At 45.6% G+C, this 26,602-nt stretch overlaps 1 protein-coding gene and 1 long non-coding RNA gene across 3 annotated transcripts; one reads left to right on the plus strand and one right to left on the minus strand.

The window, feature by feature from the left end:
* Positions 1-544: 544 nt before the first annotated feature.
* On the plus strand, positions 545-22,006 carry LOC6593078 (retinal homeobox protein Rx). Its single transcript, XM_002017855.2, has 6 exons — positions 545-862; positions 1,641-1,772; positions 6,602-7,738; positions 7,821-7,987; positions 20,892-21,057; positions 21,115-22,006. The coding sequence occupies exons 1-6, from the start codon at positions 559-561 to the stop codon at positions 21,894-21,896; spliced, it is 2,688 nt and encodes an 895-aa protein (XP_002017891.2). The 5' UTR covers positions 545-558; the 3' UTR covers positions 21,897-22,006.
* A 2,073-nt stretch (positions 22,007-24,079) lies between these two features.
* On the minus strand, positions 24,080-25,196 carry LOC113565152. Of its 2 annotated transcripts, XR_003408474.1 has the most exons (3): positions 25,115-25,196; positions 24,844-25,054; positions 24,080-24,760 (listed from the first exon to the last, which is right to left on the minus strand). It is a non-coding gene; the product is annotated as an uncharacterized LOC113565152 (long non-coding RNA). The 2 variants fall into 2 exon arrangements; XR_003408473.1 differs by having other exon boundaries at positions 24,080-25,054.
* Between the last annotated feature and the right edge of the window lie 1,406 nt (positions 25,197-26,602).

A 26,602-nucleotide genomic window follows, 5' to 3' on the forward strand; every position in this document is an offset into this window, starting at 1 on the left:
ACCTTGATTCCGACAACCCCGAGCCCGGAGTCCTGCGCACCTCTCTCATGCCCAGCGCTCTCTCTCTCCCTTTCTCTCAGTCTCTCTGCGAGGTAAGCTCCGCCCTTATAGATGTGACGTGGGTATGCGTACCCATATATAGAGGTGGGGAAGTCAACCGGTTTCCAATTCGATTTGTGAACCCGGACCAGACCGTAAGCGAGCGACAGTCGCTGCGGCTTGTTTATTGCCAACTCTGCCTTGGCCCGGTGCGCAACGGTTTCGGTAGCGAGTCGGAACAATATTAATGGCTCTTGGTTTGGTTACTTCTTGGTTCTTGAAAGTGACGGAAAATGTTTGACAATTAGCGAAAGTATAGTGAAAGAAAATCGAATTTGAAAGAGAAATAAATACAATTTGTGCGTGAATTTAGACTGTGATTTGCCATATCATTGAAGTAAGAAGAGTGAAGAAAAGGAAGGAAATACAAGTTCGAAACTAGAAATGGATATCAAAGCGTCTACACCGCCAGCCACGACCGTCCTCGAGACTGCAGTCCCACCGCTCGGCTCACCCTCCATGGAGGCCAAGGCCCACAAGGTGGCAGCGGGTGGAGGAGCCGGCACCCCAGCATCGGCGGCCGCGTCAACAGCAACTACCACGGCCACATTCCAGCACATCTTCGAGCAGCTGGTGCAGCAGAGCGGCGGCAGCCCCAAACTGGCGCCCAAGCAGCTCGAGCACCTTCGACACCTGCTGGGCAACGTGCGGGACGCCAAGAACCTGCAATTTCTCGTCGAGAAGTTCAAGAACCTCGAGCAGTTCCACGAGCACTACGCCGGACAGCTGGCATCCAACAACAACACTGTGATCTCTGCGGAAGGTGAGCATGGAGCTTCTGTGGCAGCACGGCAGCACAGCAGCAGAGCCGACGGCAAAGGGAAAACTGTTACGAAGGTTTTCCTTTTAGCCGGAAAGCGTTTGAAATTGCTTGATTACAGATTTAATTAACACAAATTGCCGCCGGACACGGACTCGGACACGGACATGCCAGGACAATTTCTCTCACTCTCTCTACTGCTGCATGTGTGTATGCGTGTTCACAGAAATGTTTTTTGCATTTACATGCACAGGGGAAAATTTGAGACAGAAATTATAAGCTAATTGCAGGACGCGGCAATTAGAGGGATTTTCCATTTTCATTTCCCCCGCCTAGATTACCCTTCGCTCTTCGAAGCGCTGTACATTCGCCGTTCTTTAAACACAGTTTGTTTTAATTTCGTTAAAAATGCATAAAACCATCAGGAAATCAGAATATCAGAATATCAGGCAACATGTTGCCTACTTTCCAGCATGCAGATGCAGGCGTGACAACTGGTCATTAGGGGAGGAGGCAGGGGGGGATCAGGCTGCAATTACTGCTTTTACCTCGTTAAAATCGCAAATAAAGTTGTGTCCATGTGTCCTTGTGTGTCCCTATGTGTGTGTGGCCGGACTAAATTTTAATACTTTGGAAATTGCTGACAAATTTGCATAGAGTCCCCCGACGAGAAGTTGTCGTGCGCCTAATTGACTTTGGCAAACTGTTGGCAAACAGGCTTTTAATTTTCCTGCTCTCCCGCTCTCACTCTCACACACACTCTACCTTTACTTTTCTGCAGATAGCAACGACTTGCTGAAGGACAATGCAAGGAAATTCGGGCCTGGCGGACAAACGCTGACACCACGCCACACAATCGACGCCATTCTGGGCCTGAAGAACCGCAATGGCAAAGCGGAAGCGGACGGCGATGGTAAGCCAACAACCGTCATAAATCAAAATACCAATTCTGCGCAGAGCTTGATCCACTAGAATCATTTTGGCATTTGTCGGGCCCACTGGGTGCCGTCATGAAAGGCAAATCGATTTCAATTACCAGCTCACAGTCCGTCGGAATCAAGAAACACAATCGCAAAATTATATTAGCAATTCTTTTTGCCTTGAATAGAGCAGGGGCTGGGGGTCCTGGGCAGGTCTTAGGGGGTGGCTAAGCGGGTAACTGGCGTCGGGGCTTGCACTTTGGCAACGCCTCAAGATGCACGACAGCTGATAAGCAATCAGTCAGCGGTAATCGTTCATATAACCACCAACAGAGAGGGGGGACAGAACCACTAAGAAGAACCACTACATTCGAGTATTCCGACGAGGCGCTACCCAGTATTCCGATTCATATATTTAGTTATTATAAATATAAATAAGGTCGAATAAATTAAAGAAAAAAAATGTTAACTAAACATAAACATGATGGATATTCATATTTGAGAAGCAGAATATTTAGATGCATACTCTTCTATGTTCTTGCTTTAGCTATTATTGATCTGGATCTGGATCCTCAGCTAGAATAGAAATCGTTTTCCGAGTCCTAACCTTTCCTTTTTCTTGTAACACACTTTTTGAATATGGAATAATATACTCTTCGCATTCAGGGTACTATATGAACTGAAACGAAAGCAGCGGAAATCATAGATGGGATTAGAATCCTTTTCCTTTGGTTTTTGTTTAAGTTTGTTGCCTTCTTTGAGGCCAATTTAAACTTTTTTGGAATGGCGAATTTTTTTGAAGGCTTTTTAACTGGATTATAGTGTGGATTTGCGGTGCCAGCTGGTGATGGCGCCTCCTCCGCTCGCGGGTGCCACAAATATTCTCCTGCACGTCATTTATAATTCATTTCCCGTTCTGTTTTGATTGCCGGCAACCGATTGTCGCCCGAGCACGCCCACTACCGCGACTTGCGAAAAATGGGTGGGCATTGATATTTCCGCGATTATGAATCGCCTTAGCTCTGAGCCCTTGGATGATCCCAGCAGCGAGGTGATAACTAAGGGAGTTTCCAACTGTTGGAGTGTATATCGGAGCTGAAAACCCGCTGATGTAGGCTAGATCGTAGTTTAGTGGGCTTTTAAGTAAGAAATGTGCTGAGATACACATCCCCTTTGTTTTAAAGAGCAGAAAAATGCTAATTAAATTATAGTTTTTTAATTTCTTACCATTTATTTATTAAGAATCCACCAAAAAATATTAAGATAATTATGAAAACTGAATGAAAAATGGAAAGAGTTTATATTGTTTATTATATTAATTATTATTTATATATTGTTTATTTATAATTTAATTTATAATTTATAATTTATATCTTAATTTATAAGAAATAGTTTTCCTTTCGCGCCTCTTGATCACTAAATTTTCATTTGCAAAAACTTCTAAGACCACTGGCAGAAATAGATATGGTCCTTTTTCTCCAGTTGTATACTTTATTTCCCCTTCCCAACAACTATCATCTCACCGAATGATTCGCAAGGCATTTAGACACAGTTTCATATTCAATTAATTCAATTAAATTGTTTGCGTTCGCATAAACCTCCAAACAGACAACAACAAGTTATCGAGACTTGTTAACCGCACGGACAGTCGACAGTCTCGATACCCTCTGATCGGAAAATTCATAGAATAACCCTGAGTACCGGTTACAAGTACAGGGTATTAAAAGAGTAATTGCAGAACAAAATGGCGCTGGCTAGAAACAGCAAGAGCACAGGTTAAATGGCCACAAATTAATTAGAAGCAAGCAAATTAAAGGTGGGTTAAGCAGAGGAGTGCGTGGGAGGGGGTGGTCGGAGGGGAGAGTGAAGTGCTACGGAGGAATGGGGCAAAAGGGGAGGCGCAGGCAGTGGCCCAACCAACTGGTCTCGCATTTAAGCCATAATTAAACTGGCGGCCAGACACAAGCCATCAAAAAGCATTTAAATTGACAGCTGGCGGCAGTGGCTTCGGCTGTGGCGGTGGCGGTGGCGTTGGCGTTGGCGTTCCAAAATATCAAGATAGAGATACAGCGAGAGTAAGCGACAGAGAGAAAGAGAGAGAGAGAGAAGGAGAGAAGGTGGGAGAAGAAGCACTCATTAAAAGCGCAGGAGGCACAAGTGCATTAGGACCTGATGGGTAAGCTGCATACGTTGCTCCGCATCATCAAGATCAAGATAACCAGAAAGAGATAGGGGGAAAAAGACAGAAAGAGAGAGACGTAGTGGGATCTGAAGCAATTGAAGTGATCCCAAGCCGCGATCCATCTACACGAGATCTGTTAAGCAGTTGACGCGGCATTAAATTGAGCATTAAGTCATCTTAATGATTTTAATGCGTGTCCGTGTCCGAGTCTCTGTCCGTATCCCTGTCCGTATTCCTGTCCGTGGCCGAAGCGTGGCCGCGCCACAGCGTGCGTCGGCGTCGTCTTATTAGCCGCTTTTGTACATGCCATGTACATGCCCCTGCCACAACAACCACTTCACTTTTGTAGCACTTGTGATTGACAGTTTTGTTTATGGCTTGTTTTGCTTTTTGATATGAACTCGATATTGGATCTCTTGCGCCTCTTGCGGCTCTTGCGCCGGAAGATGTCGAACCGAAATGTGCATTTCCTTTCAGGGCCTCTACCTGTTTGGGCCATGACTTTTCAAAATGCTGTATGCTGGGCTTTGTTGTTTGTGGCTAATAACATATCAATTAGGCCGCCTAATGGCCAAGTATTTGCCCACAATGGGAATCTGTCAAATCATCATTAGGGATAGACAGTGAAAGGGAGAGGGCAAGGGAATCGGAATGGGAAAAAATGGGAATGGGGCTAAAGAAGTGACGCGATTAACGTCAATTTGTCCCTCAGTCTGGTCGGGGTTCGTCGGAAACGGATCAGAACAAATTAGAGCAGAACGAGGCTGGCTCTCTTCGATGTAACTTTTATCGCGGTCTAGCATCTCCCTTCCCCCAGTAGCAAAACCTTTTAGCCTCTGATAATCGAATATTTACTGCTAATAAGAGTTGAAAACTCCCAAAAAACCAACGCACAAAATTCGGCTGTCAAATTTCCAGCTGCCAACTTTAATTGCCAAAGCAGCTAATGGAGAGCGTACGGAAATCATTTCTTAATTGAAGTGTCGATCAGTTGGCTGTGCTGTTCGTCTAGGACTGAATGAACACTCGTACCCAACTGGGGTAACGAACTTCGCTCGATCGAATCGATGAGTGAATGGCACATGAGCGTAGTTCAGGCGGTTTGTTCAGTACAGCGTTCGGTAGCATCATTGCTTCATTATTTATGAATAAGGCTTGTAGTTAAAGCCAGTTATGTATGGATAAATTTGAGAGCTATATCATGTCAAGGCACTATCTAAACTTTTGTAGGGAAACATTTCGGAAGTTGAAGCTGCGCCCTTTGAATATATTCATCACATCATTCACACTCTTTCCAATTGCTCGTGAGTATACCACTCTCCTCTCCCCTGAATCACTCTTGGGCACAAAAACTTTTGTCTTAACCTCTTTTTTCGCTGCTCACGCAATTAACTCACGCACTCCGTGTGGCCCCGCTCGGTGGTGCCGGCTACTGTCTCTCACCTTGCCTCATGTGGTTTCCATTCGCTGGCGCATATACCTGGTACCCGGTTCTGGTTCGTGTCGAGTTGGGAGTCTTTTGTGCTACTTCATTTGCAGAGGCTTTCGGAATGTTTTGTTGTTAATTTCATTAGCACCACAGTGGCTCAGAAAAGTCGCATGCTGGGCGTGTAAATGTCGATTGATTGGTGAAAATATTCGGAGAGGTTAATGCGGGGCATTTACGATTTGAAGTTAATTGGCCAAGACGTTGACCCAATTAATCGAATTGGGGAAGAGTATCGGCTATGGCTGTGAAGTCCATAATTACATTAGACAATCGTTTGGGCGAACGCTCTCGGACCGACTTACATACATCAAAAAGCAATTAAACAAAAGACCATCAGATAATTACAGATATTTCTGTGCCTGCGACTTCAAAACTCGGGGTTTGACGGAATAATTGGATTTCTTTCTATTCTCCTGCTCCGGCTCCGGCTCCGGCTCCGGCTCCGACTCCATCTCCGCCTCGAAAGCCAATTTAGCATAGAAATTGAATTTGGTTACACCAAAATCCAGCCCACAAACTGCACAAAAGTCACTGCAAACAAGAGCCCCCCGAAAACCCCACCCGCTCCACTCTACAAGCCCACATTGCCGCCTGGCACTGGAGCGGCGACAACTAATGACTTCCTTGCATGTCACGTGATATGCCCGACCGCCAGTTGGAACGCCCATTAGGGACCAAATACCATACCTCCTCATCTAAGCCAGTTCCCCCTAAGAGCCATACCCTGCTCCTTCTATTTATGTGTGCCTCTCAGCCTTTGGTTTTCTCGGAATTTTTATTGCCTCACATTGTAAATACGAGGCGGCTAATTGAAAGCCGTTTATTAGTGGGTGGGCGGCCAACAGGTCTAACAGGTCCAAAGGCCGACACCGAAGGCTCACCCACCAACAACCACCAAATTAAATAACACGTTGTTATTAGCCGGGCTGGCGGGCTCTTAGCCACCCGTCTAACACACGGCTTTATGACTTGTCTGCCTCATTGAACATACTAATTAAAATCGAATCAGGTGACTGAGCAGGTGCGGGGAGGCGGCAGCCACGACTAGAGTATGATCTAACAAACGAAATAGTCCTGGGAAAAGAGTGAAAAAGTCGTGAATATAATACTAGATAGATCTGACCCATACACATTTCCTCACTGCCTTCCAGGAGACATGGATCCCGCAATGGGCGATGAGGATGCCACCGATCTGCGCTGCGGTATGACGCTGACGCAGCTGCGAAATATGGATCAGCACATGGCAAGCATGCTGCAGCAGCACGCCAAGAACGGAGGAGTCTTACCCTACGGCACACCAACTCCTCCCGGTGGCGGCCAGCAGCAGCAGCCGCACCATGGCGGGCAGATGCCAGGCCCGCCGCCCCAGCCACAGCCACATCCACATCCACAGGCTGGCCACCACCACCAGCCCCACCATGCCCCGTTCGGCTATCATAATGCCTTCGGTTTCGGGCAGAGTCATGGGTATGGGCAGCAGGAGGACGCGGCTGGCAATTACCTCAGCTCCATGCACCAAATGGTCGAGGCCAATCAATTGCAGACCGCTCCTCAGCCTCCGCCGGCGGCCCCACCGCCACCTCCGCCCAATTCCTATGGCAGCCACCAGCAGCATTTGGCAGCACTGGCTGCGCATGCGCAGGAGCAGCACCAGCACCAGCAGCAACAGCAGCAGCATGGAAAGTATGCCAAGTCATCGCCCACGACAGCAACTGCGGCGGCGGCTCCTCCTGGAGGCTACTTTCTGGATGACCAGACGGCGCCTGGAACTGCTGCTGCCGCGCAGTCGCATACACAGATGGCCAGAGGCGGCGACTACGACGAGCGTTCAATGTCCTCCAGCAGCGAGATGGAGGAGGACGAGGATGATGCGGCAAAGATGCAGCTCGACGGTGACCAAGGCAACATCGATGTGACCACGCCGCCCACACCCGGCGACCGAGCCCTAGCCAGCAAGCGCAAGTACTGTGATGAGAACGAGACGAAATTAGCCAACGGCCAGCAGCAGCAGTCACAGTTGGCCAATTACGCCATCCGAGCTCGGAACCTGGACGAGGTGCAACAGCAGCAGCAACAGTCCCACCAGCAGCAGAATTCGCAGCAGCAACAGCAGCAGAACTTTCAGCACGAGTACCGGAGCAGTGGCAACAATGCAGCCGAACATGGCGATCGTCTGGCTGGGGACACTGAGAGCCTGGTCAACGGTAGCTGCGCCTCTAGTGAGGATCTCAACCAGACCAACAGCAGCGAGCAGGGCGAGAAAATCACATCCGGCAGCGATGATGAGGGTGGGTGCACCAAACTCTACTCTAGTCCCATGTCCCATGTCCTGCTCTGAACTTATCATATTTTTGCACTGACCCCCTCCAGGCCAGGACGACAACTGTGCCAAGAAAAAACACCGTCGGAACCGAACCACCTTCACCACCTACCAGCTGCACGAGCTGGAGCGGGCCTTCGAGAAGTCGCACTACCCCGATGTCTACTCGCGCGAGGAGCTGGCCATGAAGGTGAACCTGCCCGAAGTGCGTGTCCAGGTAAGCTATCTCCGATCCCTCCCACTACCGATGCAGGTTCCTCTGTCTCGTCCTCTGCCTTATTCTATGCACTGCTCTGTTCTGCTCTGCTAATTGTGCAATCAACGTGTCTGTGTCTATCTGGAGCCGCAGACGGAGCCAGGCCCCGGAAATTAAATAATTTCCGTTTGCAATTTATTTTAACGAAATTAAGCTGTGCCAGCTATTCAGACCTTCCATCCTCATCTAGGAAAGGTGCTAAAAAAAAGTATATATCTTTTTGCGATTTGACAAGGATTTATAGCTGGGTGGCAGGTGGGAGAACCGGTTTGGAGGGTACATTGTGATGGCTAGCGATTCTTCCCGACTTTACTCGTTTTCCCCAGTTATCGGTTAATATTAATTGAAGAGATACATAGTACACAAATCAATCAGAGCTTATTTTCGAACCATTTCGTACAATCATTTTCAATTCAAACTTGATTAGTTTTCACAGCCGCCATATCATCAATTACATCCACTGTATAACTGAACCCGAAAACCCATTTGATTCATTGGACGATTCATTTAAAATTTTCAATGCCTATTGTCCCTCTGGGGATCCCTTACTGTGTAGTAATATTTGTCAAACTTTGGGCATAACTTTCCTCCAAATGCCTAGAACAATTTATGTCTCAATTGCGAAATGACAACGCTAAAAGAGTTTCAAGTTGGTCGGTGGCCCATTCAATAAGTTTTCCTTTCTTTGGCGGAGAGAATTATGCATTTTATGCGACTGTGCGCCTTTTATGCGCCCCGTGGCTGTGGCTGTGGCTGTGTCAGTGGCAATGTCTGAGGCAGTGTGGCAGGATGCCATGCCATGTCTGGCAGCCATTCGTTTCGGGTGGCAAATTGTGACGTGAACGGGCAGGGCGCCTCGTAAATTCCATTCACGGCGGTGTAGCATAAAATACGCTTTACCAGAAACTATCGACGTGCCGGAGTGGGTGCCTTGGCTGCCTTGGCGGGAAGAAGAAGGAAGGCTCTGCTTTGAGGCTGCTCCAAGTTCTGGAGTGGACCAGGCGATTGGCATAGTTTTCCAGGCAGCGGCGACGTAAGGAGTAAGCTTCCTCCCTCCCCGGAAAATGTACGGGACATATCAAATTTCATGATTTCGTTTCGTTTCCTTAGCCGACAAATCATTTTTATTGACTAAACATTATCGTGCCACAGCCAGAGCCAGAGCCAGAGCCAGAGTTGGCGACACTGTCGTCGTTGTCGTCGCAGTCGTAGTCGTAGTCGTCTCCAACACAACCCAGGACATAAATAAATAAACAAAAAGCAACAAAAATCGTATATATTTATAGGTATACGAGTATCTATAGCCCAACTGTATAAACGAAATACAAAAGTAATGAAGCGAAATCGCATAAAAATTTCTCCTTACACCGGGTCCGGGGTCGGCCCTCATGTGTCACTTTGTCAAATTGACACGAATTCAAATTATGCCAGCAGGACCCGAAACGGGCCCAAGTTTCGAGCAGGAGCCGGAGTGGGAGCAGGATTTGGAGGGAGCTTTCGAGGACCCCACACCATCCACCCAGGGAGCCAGGGATCCAGGGACCGAGGGCGGAACTGAACCCTTTGACTCGTTTTTTCGATTTAGTGGGGTGCACATACCCTTAACATACACATTCCATACCCTTTCCACACCACACCCAATACCCTCCCCCTATCTGTGTGTAATCGTATTTGCGGTTAGTTTGCATGAAGTTCTAGTTATCGTTTTCTCCTTTTTCCTCCTTTTTTTTTGCTGGGAAATTGCTTGGTGTGCAACTCGTTGAAGGTGGAAATTTGTTTTGATTAAGTTTCCACACACATACAGAGTCGTACTCCCTGGTAGGCTGGAAAAAAGGAAATTGTAACCACAGTTGACAGAGTTGTTTCCTTCCAAAACGCAGTCAGCCATCCACCAAATACAATTTCTTTTTTTCTTTATTCCGTTTTCTGCTGCTGTCATTGCATTGTAATAGATTTGCTAAATGTTTGTTTAAAAAGTTTGATTGGATTTTGCATTTGTGTCGGAATATTCTCTGTGGCTTCTTTGATTGTTGTTTAAATGGCAATATTCCTATTCGCATTCGTTGGGAGACAGGACAAGGACGAAAAGGGCCAGAGCCCAGATATCGAATGGGAATTGTGTCATTTTGTGGTTTGTCCCAGGACAAAGACGACAGCAATTAGGTAGTCCAGAGTAGAGCATAGGGATTATCTGCGATGGTAACCAAAACAAAACGCGTTAATCCAGCAAATTAAATGGCAGATTAACGCCCAAGAACAGCGCCTCAGCCAGACAATCATTAACACTTGCCAAAGTCGGGCCCAATCGCGCTTCCTTCCCCTGAGAGCTCGGGCATATGGCCGGCTCTCGCCGGATGACAATTACTTTTGTTTGGATTACACGCTGTCAGGGCTGAGTGCGCTTTGAGGGTTGTCTGCCGCTCAGTGAAGGGTTAAAGCCGGCAGTCGACTCAATCACACGCCGCATTAGGCAGTGGGGCTAAAACAGTTTAATTAAAACTTAATGCGGCATGCCCGAGCAGAGCGAATCGAGATATCCCAGGAAGATACATACATATGTTTATCTATATGAATGTGCACTAGTGAGATCTGGGTCTGCATGTCTTGGTTTAGTTAGCCGAACAAACATGACTATTGCCATGTGCAACGACAATTTTTATTGAGTTTATTAGCAGCAAAAACAGACGGAGGCAGCAGAGCTTGTGTCAATTATTTTGCATAGTCAAATGATTAAATATCGTAACCTGTCAAAATACCCTTCAATGCCAGGAGGCGAATCATATGAGTAATCCTGTGTAATAGTTTATTTATCTGCATACGAGAATATTGCCCATACAACATGGGTGACGTGACAGAGGCAGTGGCAGTGCCCTGCCTGGGGGCGGGGCTTCTCTGTGGATGTGCATAAACAGCAAACAAATAAAAATGTCATTTCACTAACAAATAAAATAGATTTTTATTGCATTCCAGTATTTGCCCTCGCCTGTCTCCTCCTTTGGTTTTGGTTTGAATTCGGATTTCCCTCCTCGACATTTCCCCATTTTTATGCTCATTTCGTTCTGGTTTCTGCTTCGATTATTTTTTATTGAATATTTACTTCAACTTTGGCATTCGTTCCCTCGCATGACCGTTTTATCGACGTACCGTACCCACGTACCCACTCTCCCGCCCTCCATTTGCTTCCACGCTTTCGTTTTCACATGTCATAATAATAATGCATATTAGGTTCATTTGTTTGGCCCCCAGCCCCATCTGCACTGACAGCCCAGCCACCAGGCCCCACCCCCCTACCAAGCCCCATGAAATCCTATACAAATCTAATAATGAAAATGATCGCAAGCTGCCATCATCGTGGAATCGGGGCAAACTACTTGTCGTATTGAATATCTTGTCGGGACTATCAAATAAGCAAGTCGGACAAATCGGTAAACTCTGAATACCTAAGTGGCTGGTCCTGGTCCTGGTCCTAGTCCCACTGGGAAATGGTGGGGGAAAATGCGGCAGAAAGCTTTGCAACTTGTTTAACGTATTGTCGGAGAGGACTGCCCCTTAGGGCCTTCTGTCTCCTTGGGGCAGGGCAGCATTCAATAGCCGTTTATTAGGCACTTGCCCTGATTTGCCAGTATGACCAGTCCGCGGTAATGTCTTGTACAATTTCCTTTATTTTCGAGTGCTATGCGATGAAATATGCAGCAGACTCAACCGACAGCTGCCCTCAAGTGTCGGGGGCAGCTATGATGGTGTGGCCAGGGCGTTCAGAGGGTGGGTGTGGGCCAAACAATTAACACATTATGCCACCTTTGCATAACAACAACTACTACAACAACAGGGACAGCAACAAAGGGGAGTGGAATAAAAAGAAAGCCAGGGAAAACAAAGCCACCGCAAGGGTAAATAAATGTCAGGTCACAAAGGCAGACTTACATATAGGGGACATATTTATACGTATTTTTATGAGGATTACACATCTGCCGTTCATAAAATGTGTACTTTTATCAACTGTCAAGTGAAACAAAAGACGAACAGGAGCAAACTTCAAAACACTGAAATGAAACGCCTAATTATCAGTTGGGTTCCCCTACAAATTCTTTATGCAAATACATCTCGACGCTAGGGAGGGTGTCGAGCTGTAAAATTGTATTAGTTGAAAAATTTTCGGAACATTTTTGAAATTTGTTTGTTAATATTTAATTATGATTATATATATTTCAAAAATATAAAATTTATATGCGTACAATACTACGTACAATAATTGCCTGAAATACTTTGAACATTTATCTATAATAGACTTGATAATAATTCCTTAGCTTGTCAGTCTGATCCAGTTAGATGAAAAACTCAGGAGAAGCAAGGCTTCTTCTTCCAGGTGGAAATCTTTTGGCGGTGGATAAAGACAACCGGCTAAGGATGAGGCTGGTCTCGACAGAAGTTCGCCGCTTTCAATTAGCCCTTATTAGAGCCTCGACTCACAAAGGAGAAGAATGCCGCCTGCGATCGGGACACTCCCACGCGGAATCCGTGTCGCACTTAATTAAACTTGAAAGCCACGAAGAGAAGTTGGAAAGGAGATAGCAAAAGAGAGAGAATGGAAAGATGGAGATGAGTAGGAGAATGACGACGCAATTGCCGCGCGACTCAAAGGAATTCCAGCGGACGGCTACTGGGACGGAGATGCCAACGGATCTGGCAAGGACAACATTGTCGGCATCGGCATCGTTTGTGTTTATTTGCAATGGCATCCAATTTCAGTCTTTTATGCGACTTATTGAGTTTGCCCTGCTCTGCTCGATGCCATCGTTTGTCCTGGCCCTGGCTCTGGCTCTGGCTCTGCCAAAGGGTGTTCTGGCTCTGTATGTGCGTTTGGGTTTGTGTGTGAGCCCGGGGGCAATTTTAAAGCCAGCCGCCTCTCGACTGTGCATAGACCGCCTTTTATCTGCTGCTCAAGTTTACATAGCGCATCCTCGCCAGGACTCTTCTCTGAAAGACCACGTGTGTGCACCATTTAAGCTGCGAAACGTGTCTTTTTTGTCCCTGTTTGCCCAATTTCTACCTCCACCATGGATGCGCTTTTTAGCACTAATAAACTCACTATAGCAGAAGGGGCAGGCGGCAGGAGGCGGACACGTGCCAAGGATTTCTTTTAGGAGCTGCCACTAAAGATCAGTTCCTTCCTTGCCTTTCACATTCGACGTTCAGGACTCGTCTCCAATTCACCGTAACCTGTCAACACATTTCAATATAAATGCATAAATCAAATGGAATGAAATTATAAATCATAGGCCCCCACCTCCCAGTCCCATTCACCCTCGTTCGGGTTGCTGTTGCAACCCCTGGCCCGGCCGAATGGAGTGACAGACAGGCAAACAAACATAACCTCACTTGACATCGGGGGTTCACACAACGGATGAAAGACATCAATCCCCCTACCTCGGCGCGCGCGCCCAATATGTTTGGCTTAGAGCGAAGCAAAATATGAACAAATGTAATCAAGCGAAGACAATTACAATTACAATGAAATTATTTCCCATTTTGGCATCGCTTTTTTTATGGTAAATTACTTTTGGCAAAATCCCTGGAATCCTTCGATGCTGGCGGTTCCTGAGAAAACGGCCAGGGCAGCGGCAGCTGCTTTTGCCGAGAAGAAAACCTCCAAGTGTCAAGTGGGGGTAGTGTTCGAGGTTGTTGTTACACCCCTCGCCGCGCAGATTGTTGCTTATGAATATTATTCAATTTGATCGCCTAAATGCTTTGTAATGAGTTGCACATCTGTTCATGTTTTTTCTGCTTCTGCCGGAGTCAAAAGTGGCAAAGGATGAAGGACCTATCCAGCGGTGCGGGTGTTTTCGGACATTATAGTATTATTGCATTATAGCTTTGTCCCGGGTCGGATGTCGAGGATGAATTCAATTAGGCGGCAACATTTTGATGACTTTGATTCGGAATTGTGTAATCTGCGTTCGAGTTAACTCGTTTCGTTTGCCCTGTCCTCTCCATCAGAGATACTCGTATCTCGAATCTTGCAGTCGACTCACCCATCTGCATCTCTCGAGTGCTCTCTGCTCTCTGCTGTCGGTTTAAATGGGCACTGGGCTTAAGTTGTCAAATTAGCAGTCACAATACTCGTACCATTTCAATACTAATTCCGATACAGAGTCAATCAAAGTTCAACCCAAAGAGACCCGAGACAGGTAAATGGGTGGGGGACATGGACATGTGAGCGATACCCGAAATTGACTTAATCAGCTTTACATAAATGCTTATTTTGACAACACTGAGGGAGGGGGAATGCGGAGCAGATCCGATCCCCACACACGCTAACTATGCGGGGCCCAAGCGGCTTATTATAATTTTAGACATCATATTTATGAGACCCAGGGCCCGGGACCCGCGACCCGAAAGGAGCTCCAGTTGGGCCTCGCTTTTCCGCTCTTAATTAATTCCCGCTGCCTGCTAATTGGTTTTATGCGTTTCTTCCACAAACTCCTATTGCGGCCGCATAAATCACAAAACACTTAAACAATTTTCCGTGCTCCGACCGGGTTGATTATGTGCTAATTAATCACCTAAACAAGTTCTGCTCCGGCTCGCAGGTGGAATAACAATATTATTTTCGAAAGCACGCAAAATATAATTAAGTTATCAGGCACAACTATGGAACCTGGCCCAATTTATATTTGTCACAGAAATATGTTATACCCTCCCAAAGGGAATGATATGCTTTGCCATCGGAGCATGGAGGCATGACCAGCCTTTAGAACAATTTTTTCTCCTTGCCATTCTTTAGTACCTTATTTTTGAAGAAATTTAGACTCAAAGATATGAATGCAGGCTGTCAAGATATGGCCACTGCTAGAAATGATATCCGTTCTAAGCCAACGTTATTTGCAAGACAACTTTTCTGCTGCTGAACTAAATTGTACCGAACTTCGAACATTGCAGGTTAAATTGAACTTTAATTGAATCTAATTAGTATGTACAGCATGTAACTGTCATACGGACGAACGATCTGTAAGAGTAACTGAAGCTCATTTCTTGATCCCGTTCCACTGCTTGCGACTGTTTCAAATTAAAAATGCGTCAACAGAAATTTGTTTCTGTGCTGAGGAAGGGGAAGGAGAAGTGGCAGGACCTAATGTCTGAGTCGGCATTCCAATTCCAATTCCCTGTGCGACAGTTCGACGGAGCAACATCAACCCCGCCAGGAGCGGAGTCCGCCCATGGCTGGTGTTTGTCGTCCTTTGTAGCCGATTTAACTGCTTATTAACTGTGCGTGCGCCCGTTTGTCCGTGCCCTTGCCCGGGCTGCTGCTCGGCATGTCAGCGAGTAAATAAATAGCTAATTAAATACAGGGTGCCACGTGTCTCCAGGCAAACACGCCCCGGCAAACAAGGTTCCCAGCCCCTGCCTCTGACTCTGGCCAAAGTCAGGCCGCGGTGAACAATTGAAATCCTAAAGAAACCTGAGCGCTTGATCGAGTGGGTGTAGGATTTGATTCTCGCTTCGTTTTGTTTTGTCCTGTGTAACATTTCCAGGTCATGAGATTGAAGCGCTTTCCTTGACTTTTCCTTCGCCTCGGCGACATTTGAGGCGGAGCCGCTGTTGCCAGCGTCTGCGGCTGTCAGAGAATCGAGATTTGTCGTGTGTTTGGCTTTCGATTACAGGTTTGAATGGAGAACTACGACTGTAATTAGGAAGGGGTGCGAAAGTATGGGTAGTGCATGGAATTCTTATATGGATACTCTTAAGGGATGGCAAACATAATATTAATGACTGCTCTTCGTCATCATTTGCTTCTTCTAAGAATTATATGCCTTGGATATCTTGGATATATGGAGCTATATACAATGGGCGGACAAGGATTCTATGACCGTCGGTGTCCTCCGAAGAGAGCCTTCATGTCTGTCTCCAACAAGCCAAATGAGAATACTTTTGGGGGTCCTGATTCTTCACCAGAGCTTTGTTCAATGAATTAGAATCAGAATCCTCATGATGAGTCCTCCGACAAGTCTCCCTCCTCCCTCGGCGGCGGCTTCGAGTGTAAATCAATATGCTTGTCGGCTCTTAAACTAATTAAAACATCTTGCGGATTGTGGTCGTCGTCAAAGCTTTTGTCTTCGCTCTAATTTGTTCTGAGTCCCGTCCCACAAAAGCAACCGAAACAGGATGCTCGAGTCTCAGTCGTCGTCGTCGCTCGGTGCTGAAGAACGAGCCCCGGAACTAAAAGCCAACAATGGAATAAAAAACATGTCATAAGCTACCAGGGCAAGGACTCCTCGCTGTGGCTTTGTCCCTCCGACTTCGGTCTGGAATTATGACAGCCCCTGGATGGATGGATATATGGACGCGGTGAATGGAATTGGATTGAATGCTTCATGTCTGTCTCTGTTCAGGCAAAAGGCTGGGCCAGGCATATAATTAGGCTCCCCTAACCGGGATTTGAGGATTTTTAATTGAATTAAAGCTTGCACAACGGAACACGGCTGAGACGACGCGACGTCCGCGAAAAACCCTTCCCTGTTCCCATGCAGTTTGCATTTGGGTTATTAACTTAGGCGCCGCTATCAATATCCTTGAACGCAACGGGTTGTCCAAAACAGTTCGATTCGCCCCTCTAGGGCCGAAGGTCTCTAATTGCAGGCCATGCTGGGCAATATTTTTGTTTCTATGCAATTAACTCGCTTATCGGCAACGAGAACGAGTCCGAACAAACTGCATTCGATGGTATCAGGGTTTCAATCAAATTGATTGAATTGCATGACAAACGGGCGGCACTGGGATAATTATAGCTCTGTTCCAGGGATAATGGTTGTGCCGTAAGTAACTGGAGTTGCAAGTTGATTCCCCGAGCTGATTTCAGGTTCAACCCACTGGGAGGGAAAAGTGGAATAAAACATGACACTCTTACCACTCTTACCAAAGGGATTTCTTTGCATTTCTACTATACTATTCAATCTATTCCAAGCCTTCACTTATCTGTCATCGTAGGAATAATGTAGAATACCCGTCACAATATTGTAAGACCCAGGACAGGGATTCTAATAAAGTCCTAGAAACAGTCTCTGTCCTACCGTACGTTGGTTCGATTATATTTTCAAACTTCCCTCATTTTTTTTAGTGTAGCCCCGCCCATTTTCCATCAAAGCGAGAAATTCCACCTTGTCTTTACATTTCAAGACATTTTGGTTGACACATTTGTAGCCCTACCGATTTTCAATTTGGTTGCCACACGAATTTCTCCCAGTGTAGCCTTAGGTTCGGGTAAATGATTTGTCGAGGAGGCCTTAGCCACAAACACGATCCCGGCAACCAACCGACAGATGAACCTACCTACCAAAAACGGAAGTATGAATAATCCAACAGGACCTGTGTAATATCAAGTCGAGCTGCAACAATTCTACCCCCATCTCTTTCTCTCGCTCTCGCTCTCTTTCTCTCGCTCTCTCTCTCTTTCTCTTGCTCTTTCTATATCTCCCACTCACTCACACTGTCTCATTCCTCTCTACACAAGTTGCAAACAGTTTTATTAAGCTGCTGAAGCTCTTGTGTGTTAAAAGTCAATTTTCCAATTTGCAAACTGTCAGAAACATTCGAAAAGCAATTTCTGCCACACAGCGAGTGAAAGAGAAGGATGTCTGGCTGGGCGAGTGAGAGCGAGTAATATAGGGGGAGTTGCGTATACGCCTTGTATGCTGTGTGGGTTACTTCTACTTCTATGTGCTTTCCCATTTTGGGGCAACAACGACACTTTGCGGCCGAAGTTTTCCAATAAAACGGCAAAACTTTGCTGCGAACAAAATTAAAGAAGACGACAAGGAAAATGCTAGCAAAGAGACGGAGAGAGTTAGAGTGAGCGAAGGTGAGTGAGAGGGAAAGAAGAGATGATGATGATGATGATGCTAAAGTGGGCTCCGCACGGGAGACTGGTGATGGGCTATGGGGTGGACTGGGGACACAAATTGTTTGCTGCCAATGTGAAGTTTATGAAAAAGATTAAAGTTGAAAAGTGGTTGCCTGCTGGGGACGGGGGAGGTGGCGCACAGCGCACCCCAACCGGGTGATGAGCTGGGGGTGTGCGAAGGTGGGCTTGTGGTGAGTCGCGTGCCCCACATGAATGCCAAATTGCTGCAGGCCTGCTCGATAGAGGGGCGGTGTGTGGGTGATTGAGGTTGAGAGGCCAGCGGCAGCGCCAGCGCCAGCACCAGAGTCAGAGGAAAATGTATCAAAATTGAAAATGGCTGAAAATGTGGATGCGTGTGCTGTGTGGGTGTGTGTGTGTATGTGTGTATGTGTGGGGAAGTGCTTGTTTGTATTTATGTCTATGGGGTGGAAAATTGAGTTTGGTCCATGTCAGAGCAGAAGAAGGCGCGACGAGTGGTAGGTGGTGCTGGGTGGTTTGTGGCAGCATCAACAGCCAAAGATGAAAGCAGACAATTTTGCCAACTTTTGGGTGGATGGCTCTCTCCATGATGATGATTATGATGCTGTGGGCGTGCCACCCGCCAGCATAGAGCTCTCTCTTTTATCATTCGCTCTCTGTTGCTCCCGCTCACTGTATCTCTCTCTCGCTTTCGTGATTTTCCTCTTGCGGGGTTGTGGGGGCATTTTCATTATGACGCGCCATGAATGGAAATTACAAAATTGATTTTGATGATTTAATTAAAATGAAGAAGCACAAACTCAAATTATAACAGTCAAGAGGAGTGGCTCAACAACCTACACCCTCCCTCCCATCTCCGCCGGATTGAAGCATTCTCTCTTGGTGTATGGGTGTATGGGTGTGTGCTGTGTGTGTGTGTGTGAGAGGGAGAGGAGTTGAATGTGGCCTAAAGCTGCTAACTTTAATTTATTTTCTTCGTACAGATTTGAGAGACAGGAAATTAGACTTTCTAAATGGGATTCCCATTTGCCGGAGCCACGGGGTGATCGGAGCTTATGTGGAGTGGATATGCGATGCAGAAAGGGGGGAGGGTACTCAAGAAACTGGAGCACTTTTGTTATTGCTGGCTGTCTGCTCTGCTAATTGATATCTGACAGATATTCGGGATTACTCATTTGATTGGGTTTTGATTAGCATGAAATGAGTTTTTGATAGTTGCAAATCAATGGGAAATTATGTGCAGTTCTCGTAATCCTTTTCGACAATAGAGGTTGATGGCTTTACGCTCTGTAGTGCCATTTTACATTATCATGTCCATAGAGATGAGGCCTTTAGTGAAGAAATACTTAATAATACTTAATAATATTTCATATAAATCGAATGTTGGTCAAAATTACATGAAGAGAAAAATAGTTTTCTTTTGGAAACTGTAAAATGTTAGTTAAATATTCGGTCGTTTTGGCAATAAGGAACAACCGACACCTGTTACACATGGCAAATATTGATTTCGATATTTTATCTGTCAACGGGAATTCGCAGTTTGTTGTTTTTTTGTTTATTTGGGTAAAGTAAAATTTGAGGTGTGATTATAAATAGATATATTTAGTTTTAAACATCTGCAGATATTATCAAATTTTTTTTTCGCTCATAAAATGTTGCTTTTAAGAAGAAGAATCTTACTATTTACGAGTATCCAGCGGTATATTTAATTGAAAAATATGTATGATAGTATCAAAAAGTGGAAGTGGAAGTTGGCTTTACTTATGAAAAAATCAATTGTGTAATAAAATCGTAAAATGTTAAGCGTTTATGAATTAAACGTAGATCAATCAGTATCTGAACAAAATATGTCCCTTCAGTATATCGTTTTATCCCAAATATCTTAGAATATTTTGTATTATTATATATGTATCTAGTAATGTCAAGTAATCTGCTATCCTTTTTAATAGTGTAAATATTATTAATTAAGCCATTTCAATGAGCATTTTCCGACTGGTGAAACTCGTTTTGCAAATCAATTTCGGGCAACCAGAATAATTTTACGCGCCATTATCTTTAATTAAAGAGCCACAGACGGGCGACACGAAACCACGAATCGTGCACAAATATATGTACATATATACATATATACTTGAACACATACATATGGACTTATACGAGTATCTAGTAGAGTTGGGTGAGGGGTTAAAATATATGTAGTCGTATTTGTGGCAAGAGCAGCAGCAGCTGAAGCTCAAACTCTGGCTAAAAACAACACACAAACAGCAACAACATTTAATGGTAATGAAATTTTCATCAGGAATAATTTCTTATTAATTTGCGCAAATTGCGTTTAATTACTTTGAGCGTGGCAGAGGTTGGTCAGCACTGGGGGCTATGGAAACTCATTCTCTGTAGGTGGCTTTTATGGGTGTTTTGCTCTCCCTCTCTCTCTCTCTCTCTCTCTCTCTCTCACTCTGGCAGTGCCTTTCCCTCAGTTGAAGCCACTAATTAGACAGGCACACTAATACACACTCATTGTTGCGATAATTCTAATTAAAGCGAAGGCGAACTAATTGGATGTTGCCTAACGGGACTCTGGCTTGGTGTGTGTATGTGTGCTCAGCCATTTTGCTTGTCTGGCTGTATCTCCTCTGTGCTTGTGTTCGTGTGTGTGTCTGTTTTCATTAACAATTTCAGTGCTGGACGCCATTTTGGTTTTTGTCTTGCTTGGAGCTTTTTATCTTCCGGCATTCTATAGCTGTCTCTCTCTCTCTCTCTCTTGCCGCATTCTCTCTTTCCCATTCGGCCCCTTGTCTTTCAGTTTATTCCGTTTTCTCATTATGCTTTAAGGCCGTCTTCCGTCAGTTGTTCTTCTGGCTGCTCTTCAGAGACATTTTGGCGCCTGATTAAATTAGCGCGTTTCTTGTCAAGTGATTAATTTAATTGCTCCGTGCGCTCTCTAAGCAAACTAATTAGCTAACCATCCTTCTTCTCTCTCTCTCGCAGGTCTGGTTCCAGAATCGTCGGGCCAAGTGGCGTCGCCAGGAGAAGTCGGAAAGCCTGCGTCTGGGCCTGACGCACTTCACCCAGCTGCCTCATCGCCTTGGCTGTGGAGCCTCCGGTCTGCCAGTGGATCCCTGGCTGTCGCCGCCGCTGCTGAGTGCCCTGCCAGGTGAGAGTCTCATATTCAGCACTCTATAGCCCCTTTACTCAGACCAATCTCTTGCAGGCTTTCTATCGCACCCGCAGACGGTGTACCCCAGCTATCTGACCCCACCGCTGAGTTTGGCGCCCACAAACCTTACGATGAGCAGCCTGGCGGCAATGGGACACCATCACGGTCATAATGGACCACCGCCACCACCACCCGGCCACGGACACGTACTCGGACACGGGAGTCTGGGACACGGGCATGGGCATGGACATGGCCATGGGCATGGCCATAACCAGCCCCAGCCACCCCCGCCGCCGGGTCCACCCCATCCCCATGGAGGCCATCATGTGGTGCCGCTGTCCCATCTCTCGCCGCACCTGTCACGCATGTCACCGCACGCCACATCGCTGGGCTCACCCCACCACGGAGTGACGTCCGCCGGCCTCACCCCCCTCACAACCCTCCACAGCAGCCTGCCATCCACCACGACGACCGCAGTCTCGTCCTCGTCCTCCTCTTCCGCCTCTCTGGAGTGCAGCGGACCGGATGTCTGCATGTCGCCGCAGAACTTGAGCCTCTGCAACGCCGACTCCAACGGGGAGGCGCGGGACAGCAGCGACCTGGAAGCCGGCAGCAGCAGCAGCAACCACGGCAGCGGCCTGGACAAGTGCGCGACCAATGCCAGCATCGAGCTGCTCGACGTGGGCCGGGAGAGTCCGCCACCACCTCCGCAAGCATCGGTGAAGCACTCCTCGTCTCCGCCGGCGGACATGCGGAGCAATTCGATAGCCACGCTGCGCATCAAGGCCAAGGAGCATCTAGACCAGCTCAACAAAGGCCTTGTGTCCATGGTCTAGCCACAGAAGGTTCCTAGCATCCGCTTTGCGTCACCATCACCTGCACAGCAATTCCATTCCTCCCTTAATCTTAGTTCTTCTTAGTTCAGCTCCAATCAAAATCCTCTCAAATCAGCTATGTTTTCTATCTTTAGTCATTAGTCTAGAGAATTACATGTTTTAAGTCTTTGTTTTAGTTATCTACATGCAATCCGGCCGTGGCGTACGTTTGGTCCTCAGAAAGACCAAAATAACCTGCCTACGGCACTGCAAACTGCAAGCCAGAACCAGTGAAAGAGTTTCCTATATCGTTCAACACAACTGTGCAGAATGTAATTTTAAAATTTCCATTAATTCAACAGCAAAGGACAAAAAAATAAGTCTAATCATAAAGCATATTAGCACAAAATAAATATAAACAAGTTTTAGCTCAAAGAGGCATTGATTAAATGGGAAAGGGGCAGGGGATAGGGTGTTTCAATTAGCAGGGGAGCTAATCAGGAGCAATCAATAACCTACTTGTCTGGCCAATTATGAGGTCTTATCTGCCTCATTGATCGCACCCGGGAGCTGTCAAAGTCTCATTAATGACTTGATTAATATGAAAATCGGGAGACACTGGAATGACCTCTGTTGAAGGTGGATATTCAGACAATCAGTAATTAAATGCAATTAAAAGGGACTAAATGCAAAGCAAACAAGGCCTCCGCAAGGTGAGTGCTGTGGGATGGCGGCACATGTGCAGTAGCCGCATTTCGATCTAATAAAATAACGAATAAAATTAAAATTGATTAACGCCGCGGGCAATTAAGCTGCAAGCATGTTGCCCACCCCAGGGGGTAGTCTTTCCAAGTTTGCATATGCATATGGTATGAACCGAACACACATGTGTATCCCGCAAAGACCTCGGCACAATGATAATTGTTGGCAATTACATCAGACCGCTTATCACACGCACAACATCTACGGGAAAATCTCACCCAAAATGCATACTGCTACAAAACACACACGTGAAATAGAACTCTACATTTACACAGAAATTGTCGAGGGAAATGGAAAAGGGAGTCGGGTAATGGGTTAGGTTAGCATTAAGGGCCCAGTTTAAGTTTAATGACAATCACCGATTCCCCTATTTCGTGTACTCCACAATTCCACGCTCACAGCTAAATTACTTTAAGCTGTTCTCATTCCATTTTTGACTAGGATTTCAGCGAAAAACTTCGAGTATGTACTCTAATTTATATCGTTTTATCTCTGAAGGTGGCACTCAATATTTGAGATATGTACTTTTAACAGGATCATATTTCTGTATCTTCTGTTATTATCTTATTCCTTAAACAAAACATTAATTTATTTAATACTAATTTACATGTATATTTCGTAAAGTGTTGAGCTTTGAGATTTAAATCTAAATTCAAATCAGTCATGGCTCAGTGGCGACAATAAAAACCGTTTCTGTCGGCCGTTTTTGAAACTATTTGAATGTTATTTACATTACATGAAACCTTAAATTCTAGGGGAACATAGTAACTTAGTGGAATAAAAACTACAATAAATAATATGTACTGAGCATTAGATAAGAGCTCAATTTATAAAGATAAGTTTTCAGTTCAAGGATACGGAATACATATAGATAATTAATATCAATATATACACAGATATACATCTAAGCGATTTTACATGTAGATCCTACATTTCGTTATATGTATGTAAAATTGCACGCTTCATAAACTATCCGTACAGATGGCGTCACAATGCCTGAGCTTTTGGCGGCTTGGCCAATGTACGCTTGAGGTATAATTGTTATTATTTATTAATTACACAGCCCCACAAAAACAAAATATCGTGCTCGGCTGACTAGAATGTCATATCAGTATGTATTTTGGGGCCCTGAATAACCTGAATAAACCAAGGTCAGATTTGCTCCATCACTTCAGGTCTCAAAACACCCAAAACAAGGTCGAAACATGGTGGAAACTTATTTGAAAAATTCACCGGATTCGCTTGAATCACTGGGGTGTTTTTGAGTTCAATAATTACGAGCTTGAAGTCAGTTTTCAGAAATTAAAAATGCCGTATCCAATAAGTGTAGTGGCCAGTGAAGCAAAGCCCGATTAAATTCGCTAATAATTCCGCTGCTACAAAAACAGATTGAAAGCACGCGCCAACTTGATTCGTTCGAACAAAGAGCCTTTAGAAACCTCTACTTCGAATATTTAGCTTTAATTGCTCGAATGTTCTCTTTCGTCTCTCAAGACCGAACTTCCATTGAAGGATTCCCGTTAAAGTTCTAGATCGTTAAACGATTTCCCCCCATTCATCAGAGGCGTACAGCGACAGAACAGCCTGGATGGCCACATTCATGGCGGGTACATTGAATGTTACGAACCTGATCTGAGTCATCCTCTCACGGTTAGCCTTCGGGCTAAGAGGGGCTCGGCCAGCAAAACGGGGTGATCCTCGGGGGCCACACGCAGCTCATTCATCACCAACGTTCTTGGTCCTCAGCAATAGCGAGATGCGTGCGTCTTGCTGAACGAGGCCCCTCTTAACCCCAAGGCTAACCGTGAGAGGATAAATCAGATCAGGTTCGAAACATTCAATATGCCCGACATGAATGTGACCATCCAGGCTGTTCTGTCGCTGTACGCCACTGGTGTTTGCTTCCATGTGCAACGGGCTGGTCCATGGACTACAAATCCTGACGATGTATCTGTACTTCTCTTCCATCACGCGTCTGGGACGATCTGCTACTGGTGCTCCAGTTTTGTTATGTAGTGGCGAACTGAAGGTGAATCTGATGTGCTCATGTTGTCGAGGGTGAGGTCATCAGTTTGCTGGTCCTTGCATTGATGCGCTTTATCGTTATATGGCGAAGCAAAATCCTGCGAGATTACAGATTGTGCCGTTGGTGAGATGTTGCTTGTTGACGTCAACAAGCAAATGGAACTTTGCTAGGAATAATTACAGTTGGTACATCAGCGACTACACATGACCATTTAAACGAACGATCCAGGCCCAGGTCGATTTCCAGGTCCTGATTTCCAAAACGTTCGTATTGTAATCCGGTTTGTCATCGCAAAGTTTATTTTTCATTGATGAAAAAGGGGATGCCTTGTTGTCATGGGGAGCCTTGGGCTTTTTGGAGATGTCGTGTTGTAGCTTATCAACTCAACCTTCTGCATAAAAATGTGAAAATTAGCAGCAACGTCTTTTAAATTTGGACTGTTGCTACTTACCGCATCGACGCTCTTTTGAATTTGACCCGAATTTGTGGAACCAGGAACCAAAAATAATCGTAGACGACTACAAATGAAATGAAATTTCGATGCAAGCCAACTACAAGACAAAGTCCAACAGAATTGAACTTGAATGACTCGACATAACACACATTGAGTCGATAGCAACAATCCTTGCCAGCTTGTCCAGAAGAAGGAAGCTCGGTGAATAAGAGGTTGCGTATAATTGAAGATGAAGATGCCAGACCGGCGTGTCAGAGTCAGGTGCTGCCACACCAGCGAACGATCCGGGCTGCCACAAGCTTTTCAACCGTCAAATTTAATAAAACTGAATCAAATGGGGAATACTACCTGATGGTTCTCAACAATTGCATCTTTACAAAATGTATAAAAGAAACCCCACGACTTTGCTGTCAGACCGCAAATAAGCTCAGCGAGGAAATGCATCCAGGGCATTGCACTTCCACTTCAACCAAAAACTAATATACAAAACACTCACTGATTGAGTGATGGGCATATTGAGAGATGGCCCAACAAAAACAAGAGAAGCGATGAATCATCAGGGCAGAGATCAGCATAGGAATACCAAAAATACACGATTGCCGGGGCGTGTAGTAGGTGCCAAGCACTCGCCATATAAGGCATATATGGCACCCCCAGACGTTGCAATTGCAGCTGTGCCAAGGGGACACAGATGTGAGCTGCCATCCGCTTCCCGAGTGGGGAAGGAACCAAAAATACTCGTATACGACTACAAATAAAAAGAAAAGAAAAATGCGATGCAAGCCAAGTACAAGTACAAGACAAAGTCCAACTGAATTGAACTTGAATGAAGTGCACATCCACGAACAGACACGGACACAGTCAGCGGGTGACGCCTGCAGAAGTCGAATTAAAATTCCTAAATGATTTGGCATCACGCTACATGAGAGGGTTTGGTTTTGGGGCTTTTTGGAGCAGACAGCGACAAGTGTTCCACAGATAGAACATCTATAAATAGATAATGTCAAAAACCACCGAGCCGAAGTCTGTTCTGTGTTCTCTGTGGATACTAGCTGATCGTGATGCTGATTATGATGATGCTAATGAAGATTCTTTCCCATGGCCATGAGTGGTCCGGGCGGAAGCGAGCTGCGCCTCTGTTGGCCATGAGGCTAGCAGAGACACAGATTTTTCATCCAATTCCTCTCCATATGAACATTTATATGTTGGCATATGCTATCTACATCTCAATTGTACTTTAATTAAAAACACATCACATACCACACACACTATACCAAATATTGCTCATGTATCTTCGATTCTCTTGTCCAACCCAAACAGCACAGCCATTCTCTTCTGGGATATATCGCATATTGACGACATACAGCTGATCGCGCCCGTTTGGTCGATGATGAAAGTGTTTGCGCTCTTTTTTTATTTCTTTCCTTCTGATTTTCAATATTGTTTCTGTTTTTCCTATGCGCTCGTTCGCTGGCGCTGATTTTT

The sequence above is a fragment of the Drosophila persimilis genome, unplaced genomic scaffold, assembly GCF_003286085.1.
Source record: "Drosophila persimilis strain 14011-0111.01,24,50 unplaced genomic scaffold, DperRS2 tig00000002-arrow-pilon, whole genome shotgun sequence".
Classification (NCBI taxonomy): Eukaryota; Metazoa; Arthropoda; class Insecta; order Diptera; family Drosophilidae; genus Drosophila; species Drosophila persimilis.

What these genes read in the sequence shown, in the direction of transcription:
- LOC6593078 (XM_002017855.2), top strand. Translation starts at nt 559, where the DNA reads ATGGAGGCCAAGGCCCACAAGGTGGCAGCGGGTGGAGGAGCCGGCACC. An exon ending in AGCGGAAGCGGACGGCGATG is followed by an intron (nt 1,773 to 6,601) that starts GTAAGCCAACAA and finishes ACTGCCTTCCAG; the next exon opens with GAGACATGGATCCCGCAATG. An exon ending in ATCCGGCAGCGATGATGAGG is followed by an intron (nt 7,739 to 7,820) that starts GTGGGTGCACCA and finishes GACCCCCTCCAG; the next exon opens with GCCAGGACGACAACTGTGCC.